Source organism: Meleagris gallopavo, chromosome 1, assembly GCF_905368555.1.
Source record: "Meleagris gallopavo chromosome 1, MGAL_WU_HG_1.1, whole genome shotgun sequence".
NCBI classification, from domain to species: Eukaryota; Metazoa; Chordata; class Aves; order Galliformes; family Phasianidae; genus Meleagris; species Meleagris gallopavo.
Genome location: NC_139404.1, coordinates 52,649,276 through 52,674,841, shown reverse-complemented (window position 1 = coordinate 52,674,841; position 25,566 = coordinate 52,649,276). Strand labels below are relative to the sequence as shown.

Here is a 25,566-nt window from a genome sequence, read left to right as displayed (position 1 = left end):
TGCCTTGTCCCAGGAATGCTTGAGAGAGGCAGATGATGGGAAAAAAGTGCTGGCTTTTTTTTTTTTTCCCCAGAATGCTTAAATATTTAAAAAGAACATTAGAAAAGAGCCACATTTTAAATTTTTTTTTCCAAAAAGAAAACAAGTGAATGAATTACATTTTCATTCCATAAATAGTATTAGCAGCAAACCCTCCCATCACTTTTAAGTGGTAAAAGGTTTACAGCACACAAGGACATACTGTAAACGCTGTCTGATCACCTGTAAGCTTCTTCCTTACTGATTTGTACAGTCCTTACCTCTTCACAACATACCTAATAGCCAATTTTTTGTTTTCTGAACACTGCTGTAGTGGGCTAATTGCTTTATCTACAACTGTTGATTCCACTGCCTCCAAACCAAAGCATTATTTTTTTTAGAAGGAGCCCTGAGCATTGACATTCTTTGCTCTGTGCCAAACCACATCCTTCAGTTAACAAGTATTAAAAAGACAAATGCAACTAACTGCTACCACCATTTTTTTTTTGGTCTTGTTTGTTTTTCTTGCCGTCAGGACTGTGGCAGTTAAGGAAAAGATGGCTTACAGGTCATGGCCGTTACTCAACTACATCTCTGGGTTGTGGCTCTTCCCTCAAAGGACAGTGCAAGGTGTGTTATATATCCTAGCACTGGGTGGGTTATCTGAGTATGCACAGCATGTGTGAAAAAATCTGTTCCTCATGTTCCCTTTCTAGCAACTGTTCAATCTTAAGCACGTGATCCATTCTCATTCAGTGGCTAGAGTTTATTAAGTGGTGGTAGTGGGGAGACCAGAACGAAAGGAATACTCCTCATTTGACAACATACGCTGTTGACTGGGGAAACAAGGAAGAGATCTGTAGTTTTTTCCTTCCCCCGTTTTAACATCCATGAAAATTTCCCTCTCCTTTTTCTTCATTTGTGTCCCGTGAGGGCATCAACAGTTGAGTAGACTCCATTGTTAATCCTACAGTCCTCAGTCCTCAGTGAGTCTATCAATTCCTCCTCTGAATCCTCCTCTTCCTCCTCTGGGGCTGACAGACTGGATGTGGGGCCTTTACATATTTTTAAGTGGCGAGTGAGGTGATATTTGGTTAGATAAGCCTTGGTGCATTTTTCACAGACATAGTCCCTCTTTCCTTCATGTGAGTTGAGATGCTTCTTCAGATGATTCGTCCTCAGAAACAGCTTGTCACACTTGGGGCACTTGATCTGCCGTTCTCTGCAAGAGAAAAAAGTTAGTTTGCTTCTGCAGCAAGGCAGCTGATGTATTAAATCATAGGGAGGTGGGTGACAGTGCAAGTGGCAGAGTCAGCCTTGGTCCTAAATCTTGGTTCTGAAGCAGAAATAACAGCATTACCACAACACTGACATGTAAATGCTGTTTTCTCTCAAAAAGCAGCATGTTCACACAGCCCTTTTTGCTCCCTCCATGCCCCTGGCAAAAGTCAAACTTTTTGGATCAACTCCTAGCCTGCAACCAACCATTTATCTTTTCTGATACTAAATCAGAGAGGAAAAAAAAAAAAAGAATTCTGCAAGTTTTTTTGTTTTTTTTGTTTGCCTTTTAAGTGAGACCAAACTCTGGTTAAGCTCCATGTTTTGGCAGGACAGAGGAGTTGCCATGGTGGAAGGGTGAGCTCCCCCTTCTTTCCACCCTGCACAGACAGGAAGGGAAGGAAAGAAGAAAAAAAAAAAAAGAACAAAGCTGCTGAGTGTTAACAAACCTCAGCTGTAAATACTAAGCTGAGGCTTACCAGACTGCAACAGTCAAATTGCACATGACTGTGCAAAATGCCTCCCACCAGTAGTGTTCCTAGCTCTGGCTGTAAGAACAAGAAAAGCAAATCTTTGTCTCTCTCATGCTTGCTGCACTATGCTGTTTCCTAGGCAGCAGGAAAGCAGCAACAATCTGATTCCAAGTGCATACAAGAACCAGATGCTGAAAATGAAACAAGCAGAGGGATTAGATTTGGGCAAGCAGCCTTTAAGGGAGAGACTCGGGACTGGAAGTAATTCCAAACAGGATGGAGAAAATGCGCAAAGGGAAAGATCCGGCCTGGCAGGGCTGTAGGACTGGGTGAGACCTCCAGAAAAATGGAGGAGGGCCTGGGGGTGGCATCTCCCTGCACAGAAGAGACAAGTGCATGAATGAGAGTTGAGGGGGAAATGGTGGGTGGAAAGAAACAGCTGGGAACAGATGTACTCCCCAGGTGCAAACTGAGTAAGAGAATTAGCTAAAATGTAAGGACTCACGTTGTGACTTGGAAACAGTTCTCAGCATTGAACTAAACATAAATCAGCTGTAGTGATGAGTGCTCCAGAATGCTATTTCACAAGACGGGATGCATGCCTGGAATTTCCTTTGTCATTAAAAAATTGCAAACAAACACCAGAATAGTCCAACAGCAGCAGCAAGCCAGTAACAAGGCATTTGTCCAGACTTATTTCTCCCTTATTTTAGAAGGCGAACCTGTGCTCCCTAGGCCAAAATATTTGCACATTGAATTCTCAGGCCGTTAAGCTTCATTACTGACTGCAGCCCAGCATATCCCCAGAGCTCACTTACTGTGTGTGGGTAAGTACGTGCTGCTTGAGGTCCTGCCTCCGCATGAACAGCTTTTCACAGTAATCACACTTCAGATTCTTCTCTCCGGTGTGGATGACCATGTGTGACTCCAAGTGAGCCTTCTGGGTGAATGATTTGTCACAGAGGGTACACCGATAATTCTTCTGACCTACAGTTACACACATACATCCACAGTCAGCGTGCCAAGAGGAACAGTAAGCAAACAATCCTGACCACTCCTGAAGAATAAAAGTTTTACCCTGAAGAAAGGCAGATTCTTTATGAACAGGGCTTCTTTTCTCTCCTGCAGTTCTTTCAAGACCTCACCAGTTACAATCTCTATTTAGCTATTGGCACCTGACTTCATCATTCCCAAAGCATTTCACTTCCCACTCCAAGTCAAAAAAATGCACTTCATGCTACTGTTTCCAAGCACTGAACCCTTCATGTGGTGTGGGACACTGCACTTGGTAACTTCTATTAAACATAATCCTGTTCTTGTAGGGCTTGCACCCATTCAGTCTTTCCTGCAAGACTCTCTTTCCACTGCTTGTCTACACCAACCCCACCCCCACCTCCCTGGATCAGGTATTAAAGCCTGAACCAATATACTAGGAAATTTTCCAGCAAAGAAGATGAGGGTTTTCCAAGGTAAATTCTTGAATAAAAATAATGGTATCTCCTTTCTAATAGAGACCACCTAGTTACTGCACATCAGTACATTCCTTTCTCCACTAGTTCTCACTGCCTGGAGAAAAGAAGGCTGTGGGGTGACCTCATTGCAGCCTTTCAGTACCTAAAGGGAGCCTACAAACAGGAGAGGAGTCAACTCTTCGAAAGGGTTGACAACTGCAGGACAAGGGGAAATGGTTTTAAGTTCAGGGAGGGAAGATTTAGGTTGGATATCAGGGGGAAGTTCTTTACAGAGAGAGTGGTGAGGTGCTGGAACAGGCTGCCCAGAGAGGTTGTGGATGCCCCATCCCTGGAGGTGTTCAAGGCCAGACTGGATGGGGCCCTGGGCAGCCTGGTCTAGTATTAAATGTGGAGGTTGGTGGCCCAGCCTGTGGCAGGGGGGTTGGAGATTCATGATCCTTGAGGTCCCTTCCAGCCGTGATACCTTACTCAAACCCAAACACATGCATATGATACACCTCATTCTCTGTCTGAAATAAAAAAAAGAGAAAGCTAGCTCTCATATAACACCCATGTACAAAGCTCACTAAGTTTCTCCCTATCCCAGTGAGCTTTCTATGGTCACACACACGATACTTCCATTTCATCCGTTCACCACCAAGCCCACGGCTTCCTATGTTTGATTCAAGTGCACTGAACTCAAGAGTTTTACGCCCCCCTCCAGCTTTGTTATTTGCACTCCTTGATTTCCAACTGATATTTCAACCGTACTGAAAAAACAGGCAAAAATATCCACACTACCTCTTGCTGGACTGTACTTATCTATATCCTCTCCACTCTCCTCACCCTGAGTTAAATACACTTTCTTAATCCCTGTCATCTTCCTACAGAGCTGAAAAATTTCCCATTTTATTTTTCTCTTTTTTCATTCACTAATCTGGCAATTCTTCCTTTAGATCCAAAGGCCCTAGTGATATCAAAATGCACACATAGGCCATCAGCATGTTCAGACTTGGTGAGTTTTGATGAGTGAAACAGCTGAGTCTTACCCACTTCAGTCTGACCCCATAGTCACCAATTTCAGTCTTGTGCCATTTGCTTCAGATGAAAAATGAGTAAGAATGAGGGGAAAACATCTCAGCCCCACATTTAAGTGGGCAACTGTCCACATTACAAACTTTTAAACCCAGTTGGCTTTTTTTCCCTCATAAGCAGAAGGGAGCACTTGTTCTATCATAGCTGCCAACAGCAGAGCTGCTGTGAAGGAACAAGGGGTTTCTGTCTTGCAAATGAAGCCTCACGGTTCTTCCTAACTGTAATGTACTGCAGCTCATCAAATGCTCTTTTAAGCACGGCACAATCAAGCAGAACACAGGGCTAAATACTGTCCTACAAGCACTGAATCCATCTCAGTCCTATCCCACTCCGGTCAGCACTCTTCAGTGATGCCTGGCCATTAGCTGGGTTCAGCACAGACCAGAAATCATTCCTACCCACACTCAGGATGCTGCTAATCTTACAGGAAGGGGGCAAGAGCTCGGTTTTACGGACACGAGTCATACTCTGTGAGCTGGCCCAGGGATCAGAGAACAGGTCCTGCCTCAGTGTTTCCCCTTCAGAGGATACCCATGAAGTCCCCAGCCCTCACCTGTGTGTATCTTGAGGTGCGTGCGTAAGTTGCTAGGATCACTGAAAGCTTTGCTACAGAAATCGCACTTGTGTGGCTTCATGCCCATGTGCCCCATGAAGTGAACGTGAAGCTTGGAAGGGGAAATAAAAGCCTGGGGGCACATGGAGCACTTCCACTTCCTTTCCTTGCCGTGGCCTGGCCCGTGGCTGCTGCTGTGGCCCTGACTGGGGAGGTGGCTGTGAATATGGCTGCTCAAATGGGCCTTGAAGTCCGCATAGGAAGCACATTCCTTTCCACAGTGGCAGATGTGCACGTCCGGATGTTCAGGGACACCTTTGGGCACAAAAACATCGCTTTCAGTGAGGCACAGCCAGGCATAATTGGACAATGAACACGATCCACATTAACACTTTGTGGTAGTAAAACCAGCTGAAGAGGTTTGAAATGAATCACTGAAAATTCCAGCTCCCTTCAGCTCCGATGTTTGCTTTCCAGCTTTTTTCTATATAAGCCATTTCCACTGCTTTAGGGGGCAAGTTTTGGATGGGTTGGAGCACCACTAAATCTACATTAACACAACCAAAGCTGGGGGAGAGCGGGAACACTTTTCAGTGAACAAGACACTCTTAACATCAGACAGATAAACAGAAGAAAATCAGCCCTTTTTCTACAAAGCTCCAATCTTGTGCTCCTGATCAGTGGAATTAGATAATTAAATATTTCTTTCGAGCGATGGTATTCCCTTTGTAATGAAATAGAAACTATAGCGCACACTGCTGACAAGGGACATTAAGCACTCCCAAGTCACAGTACCCAGAGGTGGCACTAAAAGGAATTCATGCTGGGTAGTCCCTGCAAAGCCAGTGAAGGTGAGTGCTTACTTACCAAGCTGTCGTGCGTAGTCCCGACTGTAATAGAAGAACAGCTCGTGCTCAGGTGGGATGTCCCGAGAGGTGCAAAAGTAAATTTTTCCATCGTGAGGATAAGCCACCAGATTCTGCTCTTCCCGATTCCTACAGCAATATGGAGAGTTATGGAAAAAAAGTGCTCCAGGGATATCAGAAAAAAAAAAAATAATAAAAAGGAAACTCCTATAAATAAATAATGGGGGAACCTCAGTGCTTGCCAGCACATTAAAAAAAGAAAAAAGCAAAACGTCTGTCACTTCAATCATTCGTAGATTAGACATTAGGAGGAAACTATTTATTCAGAGAGTGGTGAAGAACTGGAACAGGTTGCTTAAAGAAGGGAGCCATCCCTAAGGAGGTGTTCCAGGCCAGGCTGGATGGAGCCCTGAGCAGCCTGAGCTGGTGAGTAGCAACTCTGCCCATGGTAGGCGGTTGCAATTGGGTGGGCTTTAAGGTCCCTTCCAACCCAAGTCATTCTATGATTCCATGAAAATAAATAAATAAATCAACACTGCCTTCACAAATATATCCAAAAGGAATGGGACAAAGGGAAGACTAATACAAGCTAATACACAGCAAACTAATATAAAAAAGAATCTGGTTTAAAGCATTAGAATGAGGTTTTACTACAGCACGTGTATTGGCTTCCCCAGAACACTCTCCATTGGGTACTTTGTCTCATTGCTCTTCACCCAGTCCAAGATGCCTAGATGCTTCCTGTGGGTCCCTTGATCCTGAGTTCATGACCTATTTGGGCAATCAGCATGACAGGCTGAGTCATCTCCCGCACAGCCTCCTATAAGCCCAGATTCCAAGACACTTATATATTCATATATACTCTGGTATATAGATGGCTCTCACCTGGCTTTGCGTACAAACATCATCCAGTTACATTCAGTTTCATCAGTTGTAATGATGCAGAACTCTAGGACACCATTGTGATAGATCTATTAGAAAAAAAAAACAAAAAACCAAAAACCACAAAGGCAATCTTAGGATAAAACACAGCAAACTACACAGTGAAAGAGCTTCTTTCTCTAAGAGAGGATATGTTTACCTAGAGCATGCCAGGAGGTCTCTATTGCCGCTGTCAAGGCCACAGCCTTGTTTTTATTCCTTATTTCCCCTTCAACAGAAATCTTGGCATCTCTGCTATCCAGGAGACTAGAAAAATTATTTATCAGCATCCTTCCCACTCATCACATTCAGCTCCCAGCAGAAATGCATCTGGCTATTTTTCTTACAAGCCAAATCTTGTAAATAATGCTGTCTGGGCAAACAATACGTGCTTTATTTATAAAGATCAATTTTGTTTTCTCAGTATGAAGTGATGTGGCAAAGAAACCTTTGAAGCAGCTTTCCTACAACAAATGATTTATCGCCAGTGGAAACTTTCAATAAACAACAATACCAAACAAACAAATGCTGCCTGGGAATATACAATCTCTGCTGGCACTCCACATAAATATGGGAAACCACAAAGGCATTAAAAGAAGCTCCGTGGTCAGGATTGATTACCAGAATACTACATGACACAGAGCTGTGATATGCTGATACTAAGCGTTAAGCAATCAAACTGCATTAGTTTCAGGTTTTGGCAAGGATGATAATGCACAAGCTGCTGTGTCATGTGGTGTCTTTCATCAGAGAAAGGCACACAGCAGTCTGCAAGCCGGGCACCCACTGACCTTCCAGATGTGACTAGCTGCTTTGTCTGTCCAGTCAGCCACCTCCAGAGAATGGCTCTGCTGCCCGATCAGAGGTCCAAAGCAAGTTCTTACAGGAATGGTTTCTCGTGTCCACACACCTATCAGTAGAAGACCAACATCTCAGAAATCAATGATTTAAGCAACTAAAAAAGCTTAACAAAAAGGTGGGAGATTTAGGAGATAATGCTCCGAGGGTAATATCTAGGCATAAGATCATCAAAGCTTCTATTTCACATGTAGAGCACACCTAATGCAGAGACAAGAACCACCACCACCACATGACACTACTGGGAGCCGCTCTGTTATAAATTGCAAATCTTTGTGTGTTTGCCAAAAGCAAGTCATTTACTTTTTAGTAAGCTACAAAACTAAGATCCTAGCCACTTGTACCAATAAAAGTTTTCGTGGCACTTTCTGCAGAAGCAGAAAATACTAGTTTCAGTTACTACATTTTGCCTACCTAATCCCCAGGAATTTCCAGAATTGTTGCTGGGCATTGTTAAGCAGCTTCTGCATTTCTCCCCAGAGGCAGCTGTATTTCTGTCATGGGCAGAGGGATTCCTGCATGTATATTATTCATTATTAAACATTTATATATAGATAGATCTACATGAATACACTGAACAGCTTTCAGGAATAAACTGGAAACTAGTGGAGCTTGAAAAAAAAAAAACAAAAAACAAAAAACCACAACAGATGTAATCTACTCTCAACAAGCAGTAATACTAAGCAAGCCAATAATCACATTCTTCTCTAGCCTTCAGATCCTTAGAGTATTACACTGTATTCTTCGATTTCCAGGAGACAATGGTGTGTAATACTGTTACAAGGTCCACATCCAATGACAAGGTCAGTCTATGTGCCAAATGTAGATGAAGGGAAAAGAAAAAAAAAAAAAAAAAGAGGCACTTTTGATCAATTCTCCAATGAGAGCATCCAGAAGACCCACAGGTAGCAAATGAAACTGATAAACAAGCAGGCAGAAATATCTTCTATTATTTCTACTTGTTATCTTCCCCCAAGCTGCAATTGCTGTGTGTTTTTTCTTATCAATGCTGTGCCCAGGAGATTTAGCACATGATAAAAATAAACATCATACCTTGCTGGCACTTGACCTTATCAAATGTTACAGTAATGCTGTGTGGCAGCACCCCTACAGGCTAGCTGAAGTCTAAAAAGTAACTGGGCACAAGAAGTTCTTGTACATTCAAAAACAATAGAAGCCAGGCTGATTATAGAAGAGGGAACCACTTCTCTCTTGCGGTGTTTTTTTCCCACATTCAAATCCCCACAGTTTAGCATTTCAGGCAGTGAGCATATTTTAAACTACTGCACAGAAGCACACAGTAATCAGATTCTTACCCACTTCAGCTCCCATGAGAGACTGTCGTAGGACAAGCTGCTTAGGGAGAGAAAGCCTGGCTCGGCTCTCTATTGGGGTGTCTGGGACAAAGGTGACAGGTCCATGGTCAGGGCAGTCTGATGGATACGCCTTGTCACACAGCGTGCACCCTGCAGAGAGAGGAAAGGGCAACAGGCATTAAAAAGATGGTCACTGAACTACAGCCAGCTCCCTGTCAATATGTTATAGATCAGCTTCTGCCAAAGGCTGCTTCTAGCTTGTTTAATTCAGTAGCTTTGGGAGCTTTTGCTCAGAATAGTGCGTGCAATTTTATTACGGTCAGGTGGGCACCAACATACATATCAAATTCCTATCAAATTCAGATCAAACATGCAGATCCCCACGTGCCTTCCTCTTCACCAAACTACAGCAAAACTGAGGGTGTTTTCCCCAGAGCTGGCAGTAAGGCTCATGGGAGAAGAGCCACGTTCGCTCTGATCACAAGTGACATAACCTTTAATGGAAGGTAGAAAAGCCAAGCCACAAGCTTTCTGAGCATGGTTTTGGAATTTACAAGGAGCACAAGAATTTTATGGCATGCAGAACCTCAAGGGTATTCATGTAGAGGGACAGTAAAGTGTTCTTCCTCAAGTTTTTCTGTATTGAACCCACGAACCCCCTCATTGCTGCTTAAATTCAGACAGTGCACTGTTTTTTTTGAAGGACCCACTGTAATACACTCACAGAGTACACCTTTACAAGATGCTACTGAATGGAACAAATTAAGTGTCCAAGAAGAGTCAGCATCACCCCCTTCCCAGTCCATCACTTGGCACACACAGTGCCAAAAAGCAAAGCGCTGAAAGTCCTTAGTCCAGTAACTTCAGGCAAAAACACATCATAAAATGCTCTCACCTCAAAAAAGGATGTCGCTTTAATTCTCCACAAATGGAGCAACCTCAGTGAACACACTCCTCATTTATCAAAATAGTTTATCTTCTAAATAAAGGTGCTCAGCTGATAAAGTCAGATCTCCACAAAGACCTTCTTCAGCCCCTTGGCAGCCCAAGTGCGGTTGTTTAAAACACCTTATCACAGAAGTGATCTTCAGTATGCATAAACAACAGGTCCATTATTAAGTCTTCAGAAGAGGTTTTTGGAGAGAGATGTTTGCATACCAGAATCTGATTCTGTACAAAGTACAGTTTGAGCAACTGTACAGTTACAGCTGGTAAGGCACTCAGGATATCATCAAGTAGAGCTTACATAGAATTACTTCATGTATGCAGATGGCATGTAAGAGTTCAGCAGCTACTCTCGACCCAAGCAACAAGAAATACTATTTCTAATACTAGTTTTTAAGCCTTGCCCACCACACACTGCTGATTTTAAAGAAGTTCTTCATTTCACAATCAGTTAGGACTGCAGCAAATGCACACCTTTTTCTTTCCGCTTAGGAACAGTGTAAAAAGTTTTCTGAAAAACCTTTTTTTTTTCTGCCTTCTCAGTGATGAAAAACCATCAAGAGGTTCTGATACAATTCTTCTTCCTTACTGTCACTTGCCTAGACACAAAGCCATGTTTTATTTAGAAAAAGCTATAAAAAGAACAAGTTACAACACAAACCTTCCCAAGCCAAAGATTATATTTCAAATCACATGAAATCACATGGCATGCAGTAGCCATTGTAACATCCTATTAATGAGGAACACCAGCTGGGAAACAGCTTAGGTCTCATGAGTGATAACAAGATTCTCAGCAGTGTAAATAAGTGACTTCATCACAAGCACGTTGTGTGTGATAGTATTTTGATCATTTTGTCTTCAACAGACAACAAATGTTAGTGGGAAATCCTGAGTGCATCAATGGCAGAACTTCTCATCTAGGAGTTGCAGCTTTATCACAGTCTAGAGCCATCTGATTTTAAAGTCAGAGCTTATTACAAAGAACAAAAATTGTAATTCAAGTACCTGACTAAACTCGGGAGACTACACGTTAAACTGCACCTCTCCCATTGCTGATCAGACACTATTTCTTTCAATTCCTTAAAAATTTTCTGCAAGCAAATCTTATCAGAAGACAAGCAGCTGCAAGTCCAGTTCACGTGCAAAAGTGGTGGTCAGCAATGCTACCACAGCTGACAGAACTGAGCATAAACACCACTGGCCTTTATACTTCAGGGGCAGGAAGCCATATATGTTGCGAGTAGAAGTTCAAATCTCCATCCCCAGGAATGAGAACTTGACAGTTCTCAAACACAACTCCTTTAACTATGAGAGGATTAAAAGAGTGCAATGTCCGCTGCTTCTCTTTTCCTAAAAGAGCAACTAACCTGTGTACTGAGTCCTCTGATGAGAATAATTAGAAATATTAAAAACTCCCCTCCCTCTTCCTGCTCTTTTTTTCCAATAGATCCTGTTGAGAACATTTCCACAGTGACTGTTCAAAGTTTAATAACAATTTTACGAACTGACACAACATCAAACTCAACAGCTATACCAATTGGTGAAATGCACAGCTCGTATTGTTGGTTTTCTTCTTTAAGCAGAGAAAAATGAGTCATTTGTTACGTGACTTTGAGAAACAAGAGTATCATTTGCAAAGGACAGCATCAGCGTACCCACAAAAGGCATGATCGTAAAGATCTAAACTTCCAACCTCGAGGGAGGAGGGGAAAGTGATACAAAGGGAACAATGCTATAACACTCTACTGTGGATACTGTTTGGAGGTTAATCTACCCCTGTCAATATTCCAGTTTCTGAGGGCTTGTTAAATAGCTACATTTCTTCCACCAGAAATCCACAAGACTGACAACAAGAGTTACGTTATCCCTCCCAACAACAGCTACAAAACAACTCCTGCCCAAAGCAAGCAGCAAATGCACACTCACATATGGTAAACAAGGTTGCCATGTTCTCCTTGTTTGAATTGGAGTCTTCCATTTGCAGAGAGGACGGTACGAAGGCAAGATTGTCTGCAGACACATCCACGTGACCCGGCCCCATGGCTACTTCCTGATTTATAGAAGACACCGCCACCGGCTCGAGGCTGAGGCCCACTTCGTGCAAGGCTACCGAGTCCAGGGAAGCGAGGTTGTGTGAGGTAGAGAGTGCCACGCTCACAGAGTTGGTGTTCATGGCCACTGTATGAATGGAGTCATTTAGTGTGCTGTCCGACATCCCTGCCACCCGCCCGGCGATGTGGTCGGGCTCCATGACGACAGGGACAGGAAGTTCCAAAGTGCTACTGTGAATGGGGATGACACCGCCGTGCCCCACTGTGTCTGGCGTCAAGTTACTTCCCACCGTGTCTACGGTCAAAGGTTCATGGCTTCGAGAGCCATTTGGGATCTGCGAATGATCCCTGGCTACGTCGTCCATTGTAAGCTCCTCTGTCATCCCATCTGTGGAGATGGGGCTGGTTACCCTCGAAACGCTCTCCATAGTGATTGTACTATCCAGAGCTACCTCGTGGCTGTCGCTAGGATGCATGTTTTGAGCACTGTGCGCATTGACTGTGCGGGAGTCCATGGACACAATCCCTGGTTCCAGCCCCACAGTTCCACTGGGCTGGTAGGGGTCCAGGGCTGAGGGATTGCTGGGCACCGACAATGCTGGATTGCTATCAACATTTATAGTGTTGGGATGGATGTACTGAGGCGGAGGTCTGTCAGCCAAGTAAGATAAGATACCTGGTAGAAAGAAAAAGGAGAAGAGGTAAGGTGTCATCATTATCAAATCTTAAGCAAAAATACCCCATCACCGCAGTGTAATATATTAAAACCTAAATCCCTACCAGTGTGTTCTGGTTCAGCTCCTGCCAATACGAGGAGACACACTCTTTATATTATGCCCAGTTAAAAACCTGCCTCACAAACATATGCCAGCCCTGACACTCCTTGCCAGAGTACTTTTGACAACAAAAGAAGACAGAGCTTCCATCCAACAATGTAAGTATCTGGTTATCTGTTAAACTCTCATTTGTCTCCTAGCTATTTGTCAAAGAGCCACATTTCTGGCAGCGTTTAGTCTGGACTCCTCAGTACATTGATCGAATCAGAAAAGGCTCTTTGCATTTTAGGTATAATTTTTCATTCCTAAGAGCCAGCCCAGAAGCAATGAAGGATTTCTAGTGGAATCTAATATTTGATTAAACCCTAGTTCATCTTTGCTAGAAGTAGAAACAGTTCCCCAAGATACATCCTTTCCAGCTCAAGTATTTAAATTGAAACAATAACTACTTCCTTCCTTTATCACTAAATTACACCTCCCTCCATCTCAGAGCTCATCAACTGCATTTCTGAAGGACTAATGTCTCTCGAAGGTATCTTGCATCACCCTCTCTTTTTCCTTAGAAAGAAAGTATGCTGTTTCTCCTTATAAACAATAGACTGGTTAAATTTAAATTAGAAACCCTAACATCTTCTCTGGTAGTCCAGGAAAGCTCCTAAACATCAAATAACCTCCAGACTTAAGATACGAAGAAACACTAAAGAAATTACTATATTTACATATCAACTATATCAACTTCTTCAGTCAGTCAAAGCTGAAAAATCTTTGGAGGAAATTCATTGGCACGATCAAGTAAACAGTGCCTCCAGTGTAGACAGAGAAAGATTTTGCAGATTTTGCAAGATCAGAGTTAGCACGCTTCTTTTTGGCCTTGAACCCTATGAGCCATTTGTACTGTAAAAATTTTCCGTTCCAACACATTCAGTATTTAAGCGTGAAATCATGGTTACTCTTTCTGCAACACAACCCCTCAGAAATGGCTAAGTGAAGAAATTAGTAGTAAATGGAAGGCTAATTTGATCAGCTGCATCAAACATTTCTACAAGTGACGCTGTCCTGTTGCCCAAACAAGGAAGATTCTTGAAGGCAGTAAGATGATTGACAGAAGAGCTCTATAAAACATCAGACTAAACATCAAGTAGGCTAGGGAAAAAAAAAAAAAAAGCTAAAGAATAAATAAATAAATAAAACAGAACACATTTCTGCATGAATTATATCAGTTCAAAAAGATGACAAATACCTCCGGCCCTCAGATGCACTGCCTCCTGCTCTACTCTTTGCCCACAAAATGGCAGGCATGTAAATGCAGTAGGGAAGGTTACTGCTAAGCAGCTGACAAATCCAGACATGAGTTGTCAGGTAGCCGGACGAGATCTGGACTGCTGTACTTCTTTTCCTCATCCAGGCTGAACCAACAACACCCACAGGGTGACCTTGAGGCTTATCTAACCCCTGCCACCCTGTCAATCTTAGCTACAAAACAAAAAGAGATCTACATTTTACAGCTCAGATTTCCATGTCTTGATATAGTAACATATAAAATTCTACATTTTTACTCTAGTATGCATGCTAATAGGGATTCAACATAGATATCAATATGTTTGGCAACCAACCTTGAACAAAAATGAAGAAAAACTACATCATGGACTAAAGGGGGGGGAAACAGACCATACTCCTTAGCTGCTGGCTTGCTCCTTTTGAGCACTGAAATACTGTAACCATTTTATACACATACCAAGTGCTACTTAGGACTACAGAAAAACAGCAACAACAACAAGACAACAGCAGTTTTCAAGCTCTACCAAGATATGTGACATCAAAACGAGGCATTCCTTGCATTCTCTTGATCTTAAAGCAGGAGCAGTAAGAGGTTCAGTTTAGAATCATAGAATGGCCTGGGTTGAAAAGGACCTCAATGATCATCAAGTTTCAACCCCCCTGCTATATGCCAGGTCACCAACCACCAGACCAGGCTGCCCAGAGCCACATCCAGCCTGGCCTTGAATGCCTCCAGGGATGGGGCATCCCCCAACATCCTTGGGTAACCTGTTCCAGTGCATCACCGCCCTCTGTATGAAGAACCTCCTCCTAATATCTATATCTAATATCATCTATAAATAAGTTTAAGTAGCTTATCTCCTACAATTCTCTTCATATACATATACACACATACACAACAGAGATCTAAAAGTGAAGGTCTGTAAACGACACATTAGACCACAAGAAAACTTAAGTTCTGCAAAATGTTTCAGCTGTTTCAGAACAGAAACCAAGGGGCTCTTAAAAAATTTCTCTTTGTTTCCATCCATCAGCAGCAGACCACTCACCAGGTAGAATGTGTCTGAAGTAGCTGCTCTCCAGGTGAGGGTATGGCGGTGGAGGTAGGGTGTAGTTTCTCTCTGGTATACCACACATCACTCCTCGATCCCCAATACCCATTGGGAGCATCAGAGACAGAGCAGAGGGCAAGGAACTCAAGGAGGGGCCCAAGTTTGGAATTGCAACCGGCAAACCTGTGAAAGAAAATGCCCAGTGAAAACTACAGGAGCTTATGGACAAACAAGCTAACAAAGAGGTCACTAATTCCTCAGCTCACTGTGGAAGTAAAACATGGTACTGTCAGCATAAGGCGACAGGCTTCAAAGAAAGGATCACAGTTATCACAGCACTGAGAGACATGTCTGCATGTGGCTAGACCTTCCTTTGAACACACTAGGAAGGATCTGAATCTACTTTGCAATTGTAATGAACTTGTGTCTGTGCAGTCTCCTGAACGAACACCTAGGAAAATACTTTTGCTTTATGGATGAAAGATTATTTTCACCTGAGTAAAGATGGACTGAAACAGGGGCAGATTTGCAGTGACAGGTCATATTTCAAAGGACTCTGCAGCCACACACCCATCCACAATATAAAAAACCCCACTAGAACTAAATGAGACCTCCACTAAGGCACAGACCTAGTAAGCACACATCCTTTTTGTCTTCCCACAAAAGCAGTTGGCTTGTGGTCTATCTTTCCACAGTTCTATTACCTGCAAAAGACATGACTTGCTAACAAGGCAAGCACTGCTTACCCAGTTAAGAACTTTCACAAGACAATAAAATAAAGAGCATCAGCTGCAATACCCTTAATGGGAGCTTCTCGTGTTACCTGGTGCCGGTATGGTGTTGTGAGTGGGTGATGCTGCCAATCCCAGGTGACTCCCTGAGACAGGCAAGGCATTGCTGACAGAGGACGAAGTCAGCTGGTCCATCCCTACAGGACTCAAGTTCATTTCATTCATTCTAGAGGGCAGGGAACAGAGAACGGAGGTCAAAAAAAGAGAAACAGAAACAAGAGCATTCCTGAGTACTGACTGCACTGTGTGGAAGGGATGAACAAACACAAACTCAAAATCAGGTACTGACATGTAAAAAGTCCATCTTAGAAAGCAAAGCATAAAATATACCAGCCACTCACACTGTGATCACGCCGTAGCCAAGATATATTACAGAATCACAGAATGGCCAGGGTTGGAAGGGACCTCAAGGATCATGAACCTCCAACCCCCCTGCCACAGGCAGGGCCACAACTTCCACATTTAATACTAGACCAGGCTGCCCAGGGTACCAACCAACCTGGCCTTGAACACCTTCAGGGACGGGGCATCCACAATCTCTCTGGGCAGCCTGTTCCAGCACCTCACCACTCTCTCTGTAAAGAACTTAATATATTAGTCTCATTTGATAGCAATGACTGAGAGTAGAAAGCCAGATCAAAAAGACAAATCAGAGCATAGCACTTTGCTTTCTATCCAGAATACAAAGTCTCATTTCTTCCAGTTGAAGCCAACTGTGAATAAAGTATTGTGATGGGAGATCAATCTGCAAGCTGAACATCACAATTACTTGGACAACCTCACCCAAATTGTATTTCATTACGTCTGTACTTCACATCTGAAGATTAAAACCAAGTAAGGGGAGGGAGGGAAGATGGCTTAAAATCGGTAACAGACACAAAATCCCCAATTCACCATTAATCCAAACTTGGCCCATGGTGACAAGAGCCACATCTGCAGAATAGCCATTTTACAGAGCTTTAACAGCCTAGTTCTGAAATGGTACGTGCTCTCACCTTATTGAAAACCGGCACCACGGGGGACGCAACCTCTGGCCGGGTGGCTGCACCTCCCGACCCACTCAAACAGCTGTAGAGCTGCAGAAAGGTCAGGGGCCGCCCGACAAACCAAATCCCCAGGCTGGGGAGAAGCCAGCCGTCACAGGGCACACCCCGGGGCGTGATGCCGCACGAGTGGCCCGAACCGGTCCTCGCACGATACCGACGGGACACCGTCGTCGCCTCCAGCTGCGGGCAGCTCCGCGAGCCTTCGCTCTGCGCCCATCGCGGCACCGCCGCCCGCGCACGGGCTCAGCGAACAGCGCGCCCTAGTACAGCTACGCGACCGCGATGGACCGCGGGCCTGGAAGCGGGGAAGAACGGCCGCAGCTCACACAGGCCCCGGCTCTGACCCCGCACGCGGGGCTGCCAACGTTCGTCGCACTTCAGCCCGGCTCCAGCGCGACGCTCTGTCCCACGGTCCCCCGTCCCCGGCGGGGCGGTGCTGCACGGCCGGCATCCCGTTCCCCCCTCCCGGGCCAGGCCCGAGCCTCCCGCGCACCTCCCCAGGCCCCTAAGCCCCAGCGCCGCTCACCTGGGGTACATGGAGCCCGGCGGCGGGGCGGGGCCTCTCCCGGCGGCGGAGCGGCCGCAGCCGCATCGGGGCCCTCAGCCCCGACCCGCCGCCGCCCCTCGGGCAGCCGCCTGCCCCGGCCGCAACCGCCGCCGCCGCCGCCGCCGCCGCCTCATGGGCGGGGCCCCGAGCGGCGCGGGCCCGGCCGCGGGCGGGGGAGCGCGGAGGAGGAGGAGGAGGCGGTGATGGCGGCGGGAGGGGGCCGGGGGCCGCTTCCGCCGCCGGGCGCCACAGCCAGGAAGCGGCCCCGCCAAGGAGCGGGGACGAGGATCGGCGCGGCGCCGGGCAGCGAGCTTGGAACGGCCGAGCCGCGTTTGAATCGGTTACAAAGCAGGCCCGGAGCTGCCGTTCCTTGTTTGGTTGTGATTTGTGGCTAAGTAACGTACTGTTCTGGCTAAGGCTGTGTTACAAAGGAATGTCTTGGCGTGTAGTCACCTGTGGCACGTGCATGTTAATCACATTTGCTGCTCAAATCAGGCTGCAAGTTGCTTAGCACAGAGGTGAACAGCTGCTTCCTGAAATGCTGTAATGTGCTTCTGCAATCGGATTGTGTCTGACACCTAAATTGTAGAATCCTTAGAGTTAGAAGGGACCTCTGAAGGCCATCTAACCCAACTCCCCTGCATGAACAGGGACACCACACCACAACTAGATCAGGCTGCCCAGGGCCTGATCCAGCCTTGCCTTGAAAGTCTCCAGGGATGGGGCATCAACCACATTGCTAGGCAACCCAACCTCATCACCCTCACTGTAAAAGTTTTTTTTCTTATATCTAACCTAAATCTCCCCTCTTTGATCTTGAAACCATTTCCCCTTGTTCTGTCACCACAGACCCTGCTGAAAAGTCTGTCCCCTTCTTTCCTGTAGCTCCCCTTTAGGTACTGAAAGACCACTCTCAGGTCACCTCATAGCCTTCTCATCTCCAGGCTGAACAGCCCCAGACTGTCCTCATGGGGGAGGTGTTCCATTCCATGGGTAAATGTTGCCTCACATAATGAGAGATGCCTTGATTGGGAGTCTGCACAAGAGGCAACACAAAGTATTTGTCTTCCTGCTGCCTTTTAATCCAAAATGACTGAATGTACAATCTGAAAAGATCACTCCAGTTCGATGCACAGCCGTCAGTTCTTTTAGGGGTGGAAACAGCTCCTCATTTGACTCTAGCAGTCTGAGAGCTGGGCACCTCTTATACGCTACTTCATAAAATTACAGAATCATTTGAGTTTAATGGCCTTAAGGGCCATCTGGTCCACCTCCTCTGCAATGAACAGGGACATCTACAGCTAGATCAGATGCTCAGAGCCCCTCCAGCATGACCCCTCCAGCTCAAAAGACTCTTTCATCACACTGAACTCCCTAAAACATAGGGAGACTGATTGGAGATCTCACATTTTCCCTTGTTGTCCTTACAACTTCACCGCTACTCTCAATACATCTCAGTTCTGCCCTGAAACACCAAGACCTGAGTTTGATGCCAATTTTGATAATGCACTCCTACTGGAGGACCATCCTGGTGCTGAAATCCTCGCTATCTGAGCTGAAAGTAATACTTTGAGCCTATGAGTCAGACTGGATGTAGTCATAAGCAGATAAGAGTTTTCTCTTGCTGGCAAGATCCAACATTCCAGATTTTTTTTGTAGGCTCTTTACACCCTTGAAGAAGTGATACTTTAACTACCAACTTAATGCACCAGTATCAAAGGAAACCAGGAAAACTATAAAGTGTCACTGGATGAGAAATTAATCTATGTCTACAGAGATGTGTTCTGCATGCCCAGAGTATTACAGCAAAATACATTTCAGAAATGTCTCTCTTTTGAAAGAGAAGATTTTTTTAGAGATGGCATTTGTAACATATATGAGTTGTTTCCATAAGACATGTGCGTGATGTCCCCTGAGAGCTTAGTTTATTGACTTGCATGGTACTTGCTGCACAAGAGCAAATGACACAGCTATTTTTCAAGCTGCACTAATACCCTGGAGATATGCTGAAAAATAAGAGAGCTCATGGAATCACAGGAAAAAAGATGCAGTTAGCGTGCATTAGTAATTCCAGGAGTTGAAATCCCCACTGGACCATGCCACATGTCATAGCCATTGGTTCTCTCCTACTGATACTAACATGCCCTTGGATTCTTCTCAGAGGGAGCAGAATTATGCTGTACAGGGATCACACAGACAACAGTGGCTCAGGTTAGCTGATTAACATTAAATATCCAGATATCCTTCCACCTTTTATTGGCTTGCCAGCGCTTTGCTGATGCACCTGTATCCTGGTGACAATCTTAGTATGCAGCCTTGTTAAGTCAGATGCAGCACTCACTGCCATCTAGAGAGCTAGAGAGATGACCCATGTGAAAGTACACAACTATTAACAATGCACAGAACTATTAAGTTACAGTTATAACTGTAATTCTGTGATATGCAGTTAATATGAGAAACTGTTAATTTCACATCTTTTAATAAATTATCTGTTAGTAAACTGCAACACCCAGACAAACCACAAAGTGTATAATAAATCACATTTTTTCAGTGTAATTACAGTACAGTAAAACATAAGAAAAGCATAATGGGTGAGGACTTCTTTTTTAACTCCTACTGTATTTTCTTCCTCCTCCTCCTCACTAATATGTTCACAGATAAAATAGTTGAGACCTCATCTGTTGGGAAATGGATGCACATGTTCAGCTGGTGTTTGAGTTTCTGCAGTTTTTCCAATGATGACTTTCATTTCAGCCGCAGGGGGATGTGGTGTCAAGGAGAATCTGTTGCTTTGAGTAATTCAGAGTAATTCAAAGCAATCACGGTGTAACACAAGGATGTCTGTAGTGTTATTCATGATTCTTGTGGGAGTGCGAACAGGCTGAGGGTTCTTTTGTACAGATTACATTCTTGTAGACAGTATTAGGGAATATGCAATTGAAACCACAACTAAGTTGCAAATAGAAACAGCACAGCTTCCAGAAACTCAGAGCCTGAACATCCTCTTGCAACAGCTCTGAAGCAGGATGATTCTGCCACAGAGCAGTGAATAATATCTGACTTCTACCAACCAAAGGCAAACCAGGCTTTCTGCTTCCTTTCAGCTTGAAGAGTCTTGTATTCAGGACATGGAAGGTAATTGGAGCAGCAGCATCAGAATTAAGAACAGTGGGTTTTCTTAGAGGAATATTGTCCACGGAGTCTTAATCTACTCATTACACTATGGTGCCCTAGTCCTGCTGCTGTTCCTATGCTCAGCTGTGTGGGTTGGTACAAGCACGATGCATCGCCCTTGTCCTGCTCGTGCTCTCATGAGAGTGTATTGCTTTGTGCTGGCTCCCTGCCCACGTTCAAAGCTCTGCCTGTGAGCATGACATTAGATTTGTCAATAAGATACAACATTCAGCAAGCACTTGTGGTGTGTTTTCTTCTCTTGCTCAGAAACACAATCTGCAGACTCTGACATGAGTTCAATTACACAGGTTAACAATTCACAAAAATGTTTTTTTTTTCCCCCATGTATTTCTTTAAGGAACTAACAGTGGGTTGTAATTTTATTTTATATTTTTCTGTAGGAGTAGTTTAGCACAGGTGGAGTTCTGACCCTTTGGGAAGTGCAGGTGACCTGCATTTATAGTAAAGATGGACAAGAGCTCAGGCAGCAAAGAGCAGTGTATTTGCATGACAGAACTGAAACATAGCCATGCCTTTTGAACTCAGCTGGACTTCTGGAGGAGTCATGGAGGGCTGTGAAAAATTTTGGCACCTGAGAGCCCCAGGAGGCATGTTGCCATTTACTTATATGCTTCTACAGAGATTGTAGAGACTGGGGAAGGTCTTTGCTTGTGCTCATTATGACAAAGAACAGAATTTTTCAATAGAAAAATGACAAACATCAAATGTCCTTTTCCTACTTCAGGTATTTGCTCAGAGGCAACATCCTCCTTGCTTCAAGAAAGCTTCAAGTCCTTGCCTACCTTAGTGCTACAGCAAATGTGCTATTTTCAGAATTCAGATCTGGAAATGTTTCTACTGGAAAACTCTCTGACAGCAAAATTTCTAGTGCAAGTGATGTTGAAAAGCCAATGCTGTTCTACAGTTTCCACACTTTTAAAAAAAAACAGAAAGGGTTCTTGATTATTTGATCTGAAACAAATTTTGCATGGATGTTCCTTCATACCTTGAGCTCTGCAGATGTTTTAGAAAGGCATTTAGGTGTGACTTGACTCAACTCCTCATGAAAGGCATTAGCTAACTGTTAGGCAACGCTGAAAACCTTCAGCTTGAATCACCAGCAATGCTGGTGATGGAGGTGAAAGTGGATGGATACTTCCCCTGGAGTTTCAGCCATTTTGGTGCTTTTCCAGCTGCTGGCATAAATCAGAGGCCAGGATTGTTCTCATTTACATCTGTCTGGAAGGGTCTCCCTGTACGTTCATCATATTTTGAAGATTACCATCTAGATTCCTCTTGTATCACTGTTTTTTGAAGCAGCAGAGTAGGCCAGCAGAGATACTGACTTGAAAGCGTGCACTGGCATCACTGCTGCTGGTTTCTGACTCAGCAGAGACACAGATGTGTTTCTCAGAGCAAAGGATGTTGTTTCAGTTACTCACATTTCTGAGACTGTTTGGCATGAAAGACCAAACAGGGTGGAAACTTTCACTTTGAGCAAAAGAACAGTTTTAATAGAGCCCACATGCTTGTACCTTTTCATCTCTGTCCTTTCCCACTGCTCTCCTGGGCCAAATGTTCAACTCACTGAAATGATGGTAGCAAAAAGAAGGCAATTCTGTTAACTGTGAAGATGTATTTCTGGGGAAAAAAAAAAATTATAACTATGGGCTTTTGAACAACAAAATGGGGAAAGATGCTCGTAGCACAGCAGATTTCTTAGAGGAAGCACACGGATGACCACATGGTGCCCTTGTGCTCTCAAAAGTCCTTGTCTTCTTTCTGCCCACCTCGTCTCCTTGGCAGGCTGCAGGTGAACTGGTAGATGCAGCACAGATCTGGCACAGCTGAGAGGGATTTTCAGCTCCCCAGTTGAAGTACTCTGGAGGATGCATCTAGAAAGCCAGCATTGATGTAAACATCTGGTAACAACTACACTGGGGCAATTAGGGCATAACCTCTGTATTTCATTGCCTGAGGAAGATGATTATAATGATGACCAGAACATCTCTGCAATGAGTAGAAATGAGCAAAATGTTGCAGGCTTTCTTGAAAATGTTCATGTTCAATTTGTGAAACTCATATTTCTTGAAAAAGCCTGTCTTCGGGTGAAGAGAACAGTTTTCCTCTTATCGTTCGCACGTATGCATTCTTGATCTGACATGACTTGCAACCACAAGAGAGCACTCTTTCCTTTGAAGATTTCTCTGCTTCTCCAGAAAGCGAGAGACATGCCATATAAGTTTGCAAACTGCTTGAGAGCTGTTTCAGTTAGACCAGAGCAGCCGAAACAACAAAGCTTGCAGTTGTCTTTTGGATTTCATTGTGGAAAGCCTTTGGGTAGTTTTCAGATGACAGAAGATCCTCAGTTCCTGAAAGGGAGGAGTTCTGCCAAAACTTTGAAGATCTCTGTAAACTTTGCAAATTACGCCGCTTTTGGAGACAATTATATCAAATGATATTGTGGATTACAATACATGAGAAGTGTTTAGAGCCTGGAAGATTATTTATGTTTGGCGTTAACTCGTATGGTCATAATTTCAACGGAGAAAAGGAATACACAGGAACCCTCTTATTATCTTTTGAAATATGAAGATCAGAGGAAAAGGAAGGTTTAAAAGTGTGGAGTGATGGTCCTCAAAACCTGTCTATAAATTAGCTGGCATCCTGCATCTATAAAAACAAGGCTTAGAGCTGATTTCCAGGCACGAGTGGACCTCCTGAGTCATCAGCAGTGCTTTGAGATCTGAGTTTCTACACTCTGCAGGAGAAAATTGCCACCCCTGGGGCAAAGTGCCTGTACAAATGTTTCCTTCTTGCCCGGATTGATACACGATTTGGAAGCCAAATTCGGGAGCTGACTTTGTGCTGGTGAGAAAAGACAAAGCATGGCCAGCAATAAAGATGATGATGGACTGTTGAACAGGATTGCATTTTCAGGAGCGATGCCCCTGGCTAACAGCCACATCCATCCCCACGGGGTTCCCCTGAGAGAACCCTTTGGGGTTCCCATCCACTTAGACCCGTCGTACTGGGAGCGAGCCTACAGTGGGCATGCAGGTCGCATCTCCTACATCCCATTCCCTGGCTACGTGGGCGTCTATGACTATTCCTTTGAGCCTGCCTTCATTCGGAAGAGGAACGAGAGAGAAAGGCAGCGGGTGCGCTGCGTGAACGAAGGCTACACACGCCTGAGAGAGCACCTGCCCAAGGAATTTGCTGACAAGCGCCTCAGCAAAGTGGAGACCCTGAGAGCAGCCATAAGCTACATCAAGCACTTGCAGAGCTTGCTGGACTGCTATCCCCTGGGGTCCAGCAGTAAGGAAACGCTCACCACCAAGGAGCTCCCGGATGATCCCAGTCCCGGTCCTCTGCGGGAGTGCAACAGTGATGGAGAGTCGAAAGCCTCCTCAGCCTCATCCCCCTACAGTGAATTCGAGGAGGTGGGTAGCTAGGAATTGGCCCCCTGGAGAAACAAGCCTTCAAGACCTTCTGAAAGCCAGAACTAAATCCCCTGGGATTTTTCTGTGGATTAAGATGAATACCAGGAAAAAGGAAAACAGCTAGGAGAAAAGATAAAGGTATTTTCTCTCTTTCAAAGGACAACTGTGTCCTCTGCACAGAACTTAAAGATGATTTGTAAGCACACAGACCTTGCTTCTCTTGTTCCACATGTGTTACTAAACTTCGGATTGTTAAAACTGAAGCAACTGTTTGAATTCTACTTTTCATTCAGCTTTTGTTCTATTTTCATTTGCCTTTCACGCAAGAAGAGAACAAAACCAGATAAATCCATTTCAGGAAATCCCCCTTCCCTTTCTCCCACTTTCTCTTTCAAGTTTTATTTTCCTGCTTGCTAGCTTGGAATATCCTGGGTTACAAACATTTTGACTGGGAAAGGTAAGATTTAGATAGCACATCCTTCCCTAAAATTGTTAGAACCCTCCCAGAAATGCTCCTGTTTCTGAAAGGACAGTATTTTTATAAACTTGTGAATGATTTTTTCTTTAATGGCATCTTCTAAAGCGAAAGTAGCAACTCATGCATTGGATTCCGGCTGTTTGGTGATCATGGGAGGGGTGATTTTCAGGAAAAGAAAGTCTGACAGTTTCACTCTAAAGTGTTCTAGAAAGTGGTAGACAGAGATTTGTAAAACTGCACCTAGAAAGGCACAGCTTCACTTCTGATAATGTAAAAATGTTGCTGGCCTATTTCTTTCTTTACTCAAAATTGAGTTTGTACACAAAGTCATCCTGAGTATTTTTGATCAGTGAGAACTTAGAAATAGGTTCCTGTGGCAGTTATGTAGTGGTATATACAAAAGGGGTAACATTAAATATATCAGTTTACATCTGTGTGAAGGTGTTTCTCCTTTTGATCAGAACATTGCATTACTTTTTCAAAGAATACACCTTTTCAAATGAATATCTCAAAGTATATGAAATACCTTTCATTTGGACAATATCTGAGAACTTTTCCCCAAGTTGCTCAAAAATCTTCCTTTCTCCACGGCCAGATTTAATTAACATTTAGCTATGAGCTCGAATCTCATTCTGAATACAAGGTAAACTTCTCACTCATACATCTTACACAAAGACCTTCCAAACTTCTGCTTTTTTGGCCTCACTTTGGTGAAATAGTTTTGTATCATTTTGTTTTTCCTTTGCAGTGTGCTGACTGAACACCCGAAAAAATACTTGTGTGTAAATGAGAATGCATACTGATTAAATACCTCAGATGTGTCCATAAATTTCATTTAAATAAAAAATGCAATACATCCAGGCTATGGGCTTTTTTGTTTTTGTTTTGTTTTGTTTTTTCCAGTAGATAATAAATGGAAAATGCGTAGGAAATGCACACAGAATGCTACCTATGAAATAAATTTTTAACCTAGATTTTTACATCTAGATGGTTAGCAGGTTTATAGTGTTGGTATCTAATAAGATCTATTAGATACAAAGATACTGTGCTGATTTCTAGCATATTGCTATGGACCTCTGTACACTTTTAGCTACTGAATGCCTGCTTTCAAGTACTTGCAGTGGAAGTACTTGGGTTGAGCTATTGCTACAGCTCT

The 25,566-nt window shown here is 44.0% G+C and overlaps 2 protein-coding genes across 2 annotated transcripts; one reads left to right on the top strand and one right to left on the bottom strand.

The window, feature by feature from the left end:
* Positions 1 to 110: 110 nt before the first annotated feature.
* Positions 111 to 17,456, bottom strand: PRDM4 (PR/SET domain 4). Its single transcript, XM_085227538.1, has 11 exons — positions 17,295 to 17,456; positions 15,755 to 15,888; positions 14,929 to 15,114; positions 11,701 to 12,501; positions 8,830 to 8,979; positions 7,447 to 7,565; positions 6,620 to 6,705; positions 5,736 to 5,863; positions 4,869 to 5,183; positions 2,588 to 2,756; positions 111 to 1,240 (listed from the first exon to the last, which is right to left on the bottom strand). The coding sequence occupies exons 1-11, from the start codon at positions 17,303 to 17,305 to the stop codon at positions 934 to 936; spliced, it is 2,406 nt and encodes an 801-aa protein (XP_085083664.1). The 5' UTR covers positions 17,306 to 17,456; the 3' UTR covers positions 111 to 933.
* Positions 17,457 to 17,572: 116 nt separating this feature from the next.
* ASCL4 (achaete-scute family bHLH transcription factor 4) lies at positions 17,573 to 25,271 on the top strand. The gene is made up of 2 exons (XM_085227571.1): positions 17,573 to 17,710; positions 21,235 to 25,271. The coding sequence occupies exon 2, from the start codon at positions 23,378 to 23,380 to the stop codon at positions 23,942 to 23,944; it is 567 nt and encodes a 188-aa protein (XP_085083697.1). The 5' UTR covers positions 17,573 to 17,710; positions 21,235 to 23,377; the 3' UTR covers positions 23,945 to 25,271.
* The last annotated feature ends 295 nt before the right edge of the window (positions 25,272 to 25,566 follow it).

What these genes read in the sequence shown, in the direction of transcription:
- PRDM4 (XM_085227538.1), bottom strand. An exon ending in CAACACCATACCGGCACCAG is followed by an intron (nt 15,115 to 15,754) that starts GTAACACGAGAA and finishes TTTCTTTCACAG; the next exon opens with GTTTGCCGGTTGCAATTCCA. An exon ending in GCACCTCAAGATACACACAG is followed by an intron (nt 2,757 to 4,868) that starts GTGAGGGCTGGG and finishes GTGTAACTGTAG; the next exon opens with GTCAGAAGAATTATCGGTGT.
- ASCL4 (XM_085227571.1), top strand. Translation starts at nt 23,378, where the DNA reads ATGGCCAGCAATAAAGATGATGATGGACTGTTGAACAGGATTGCATTT.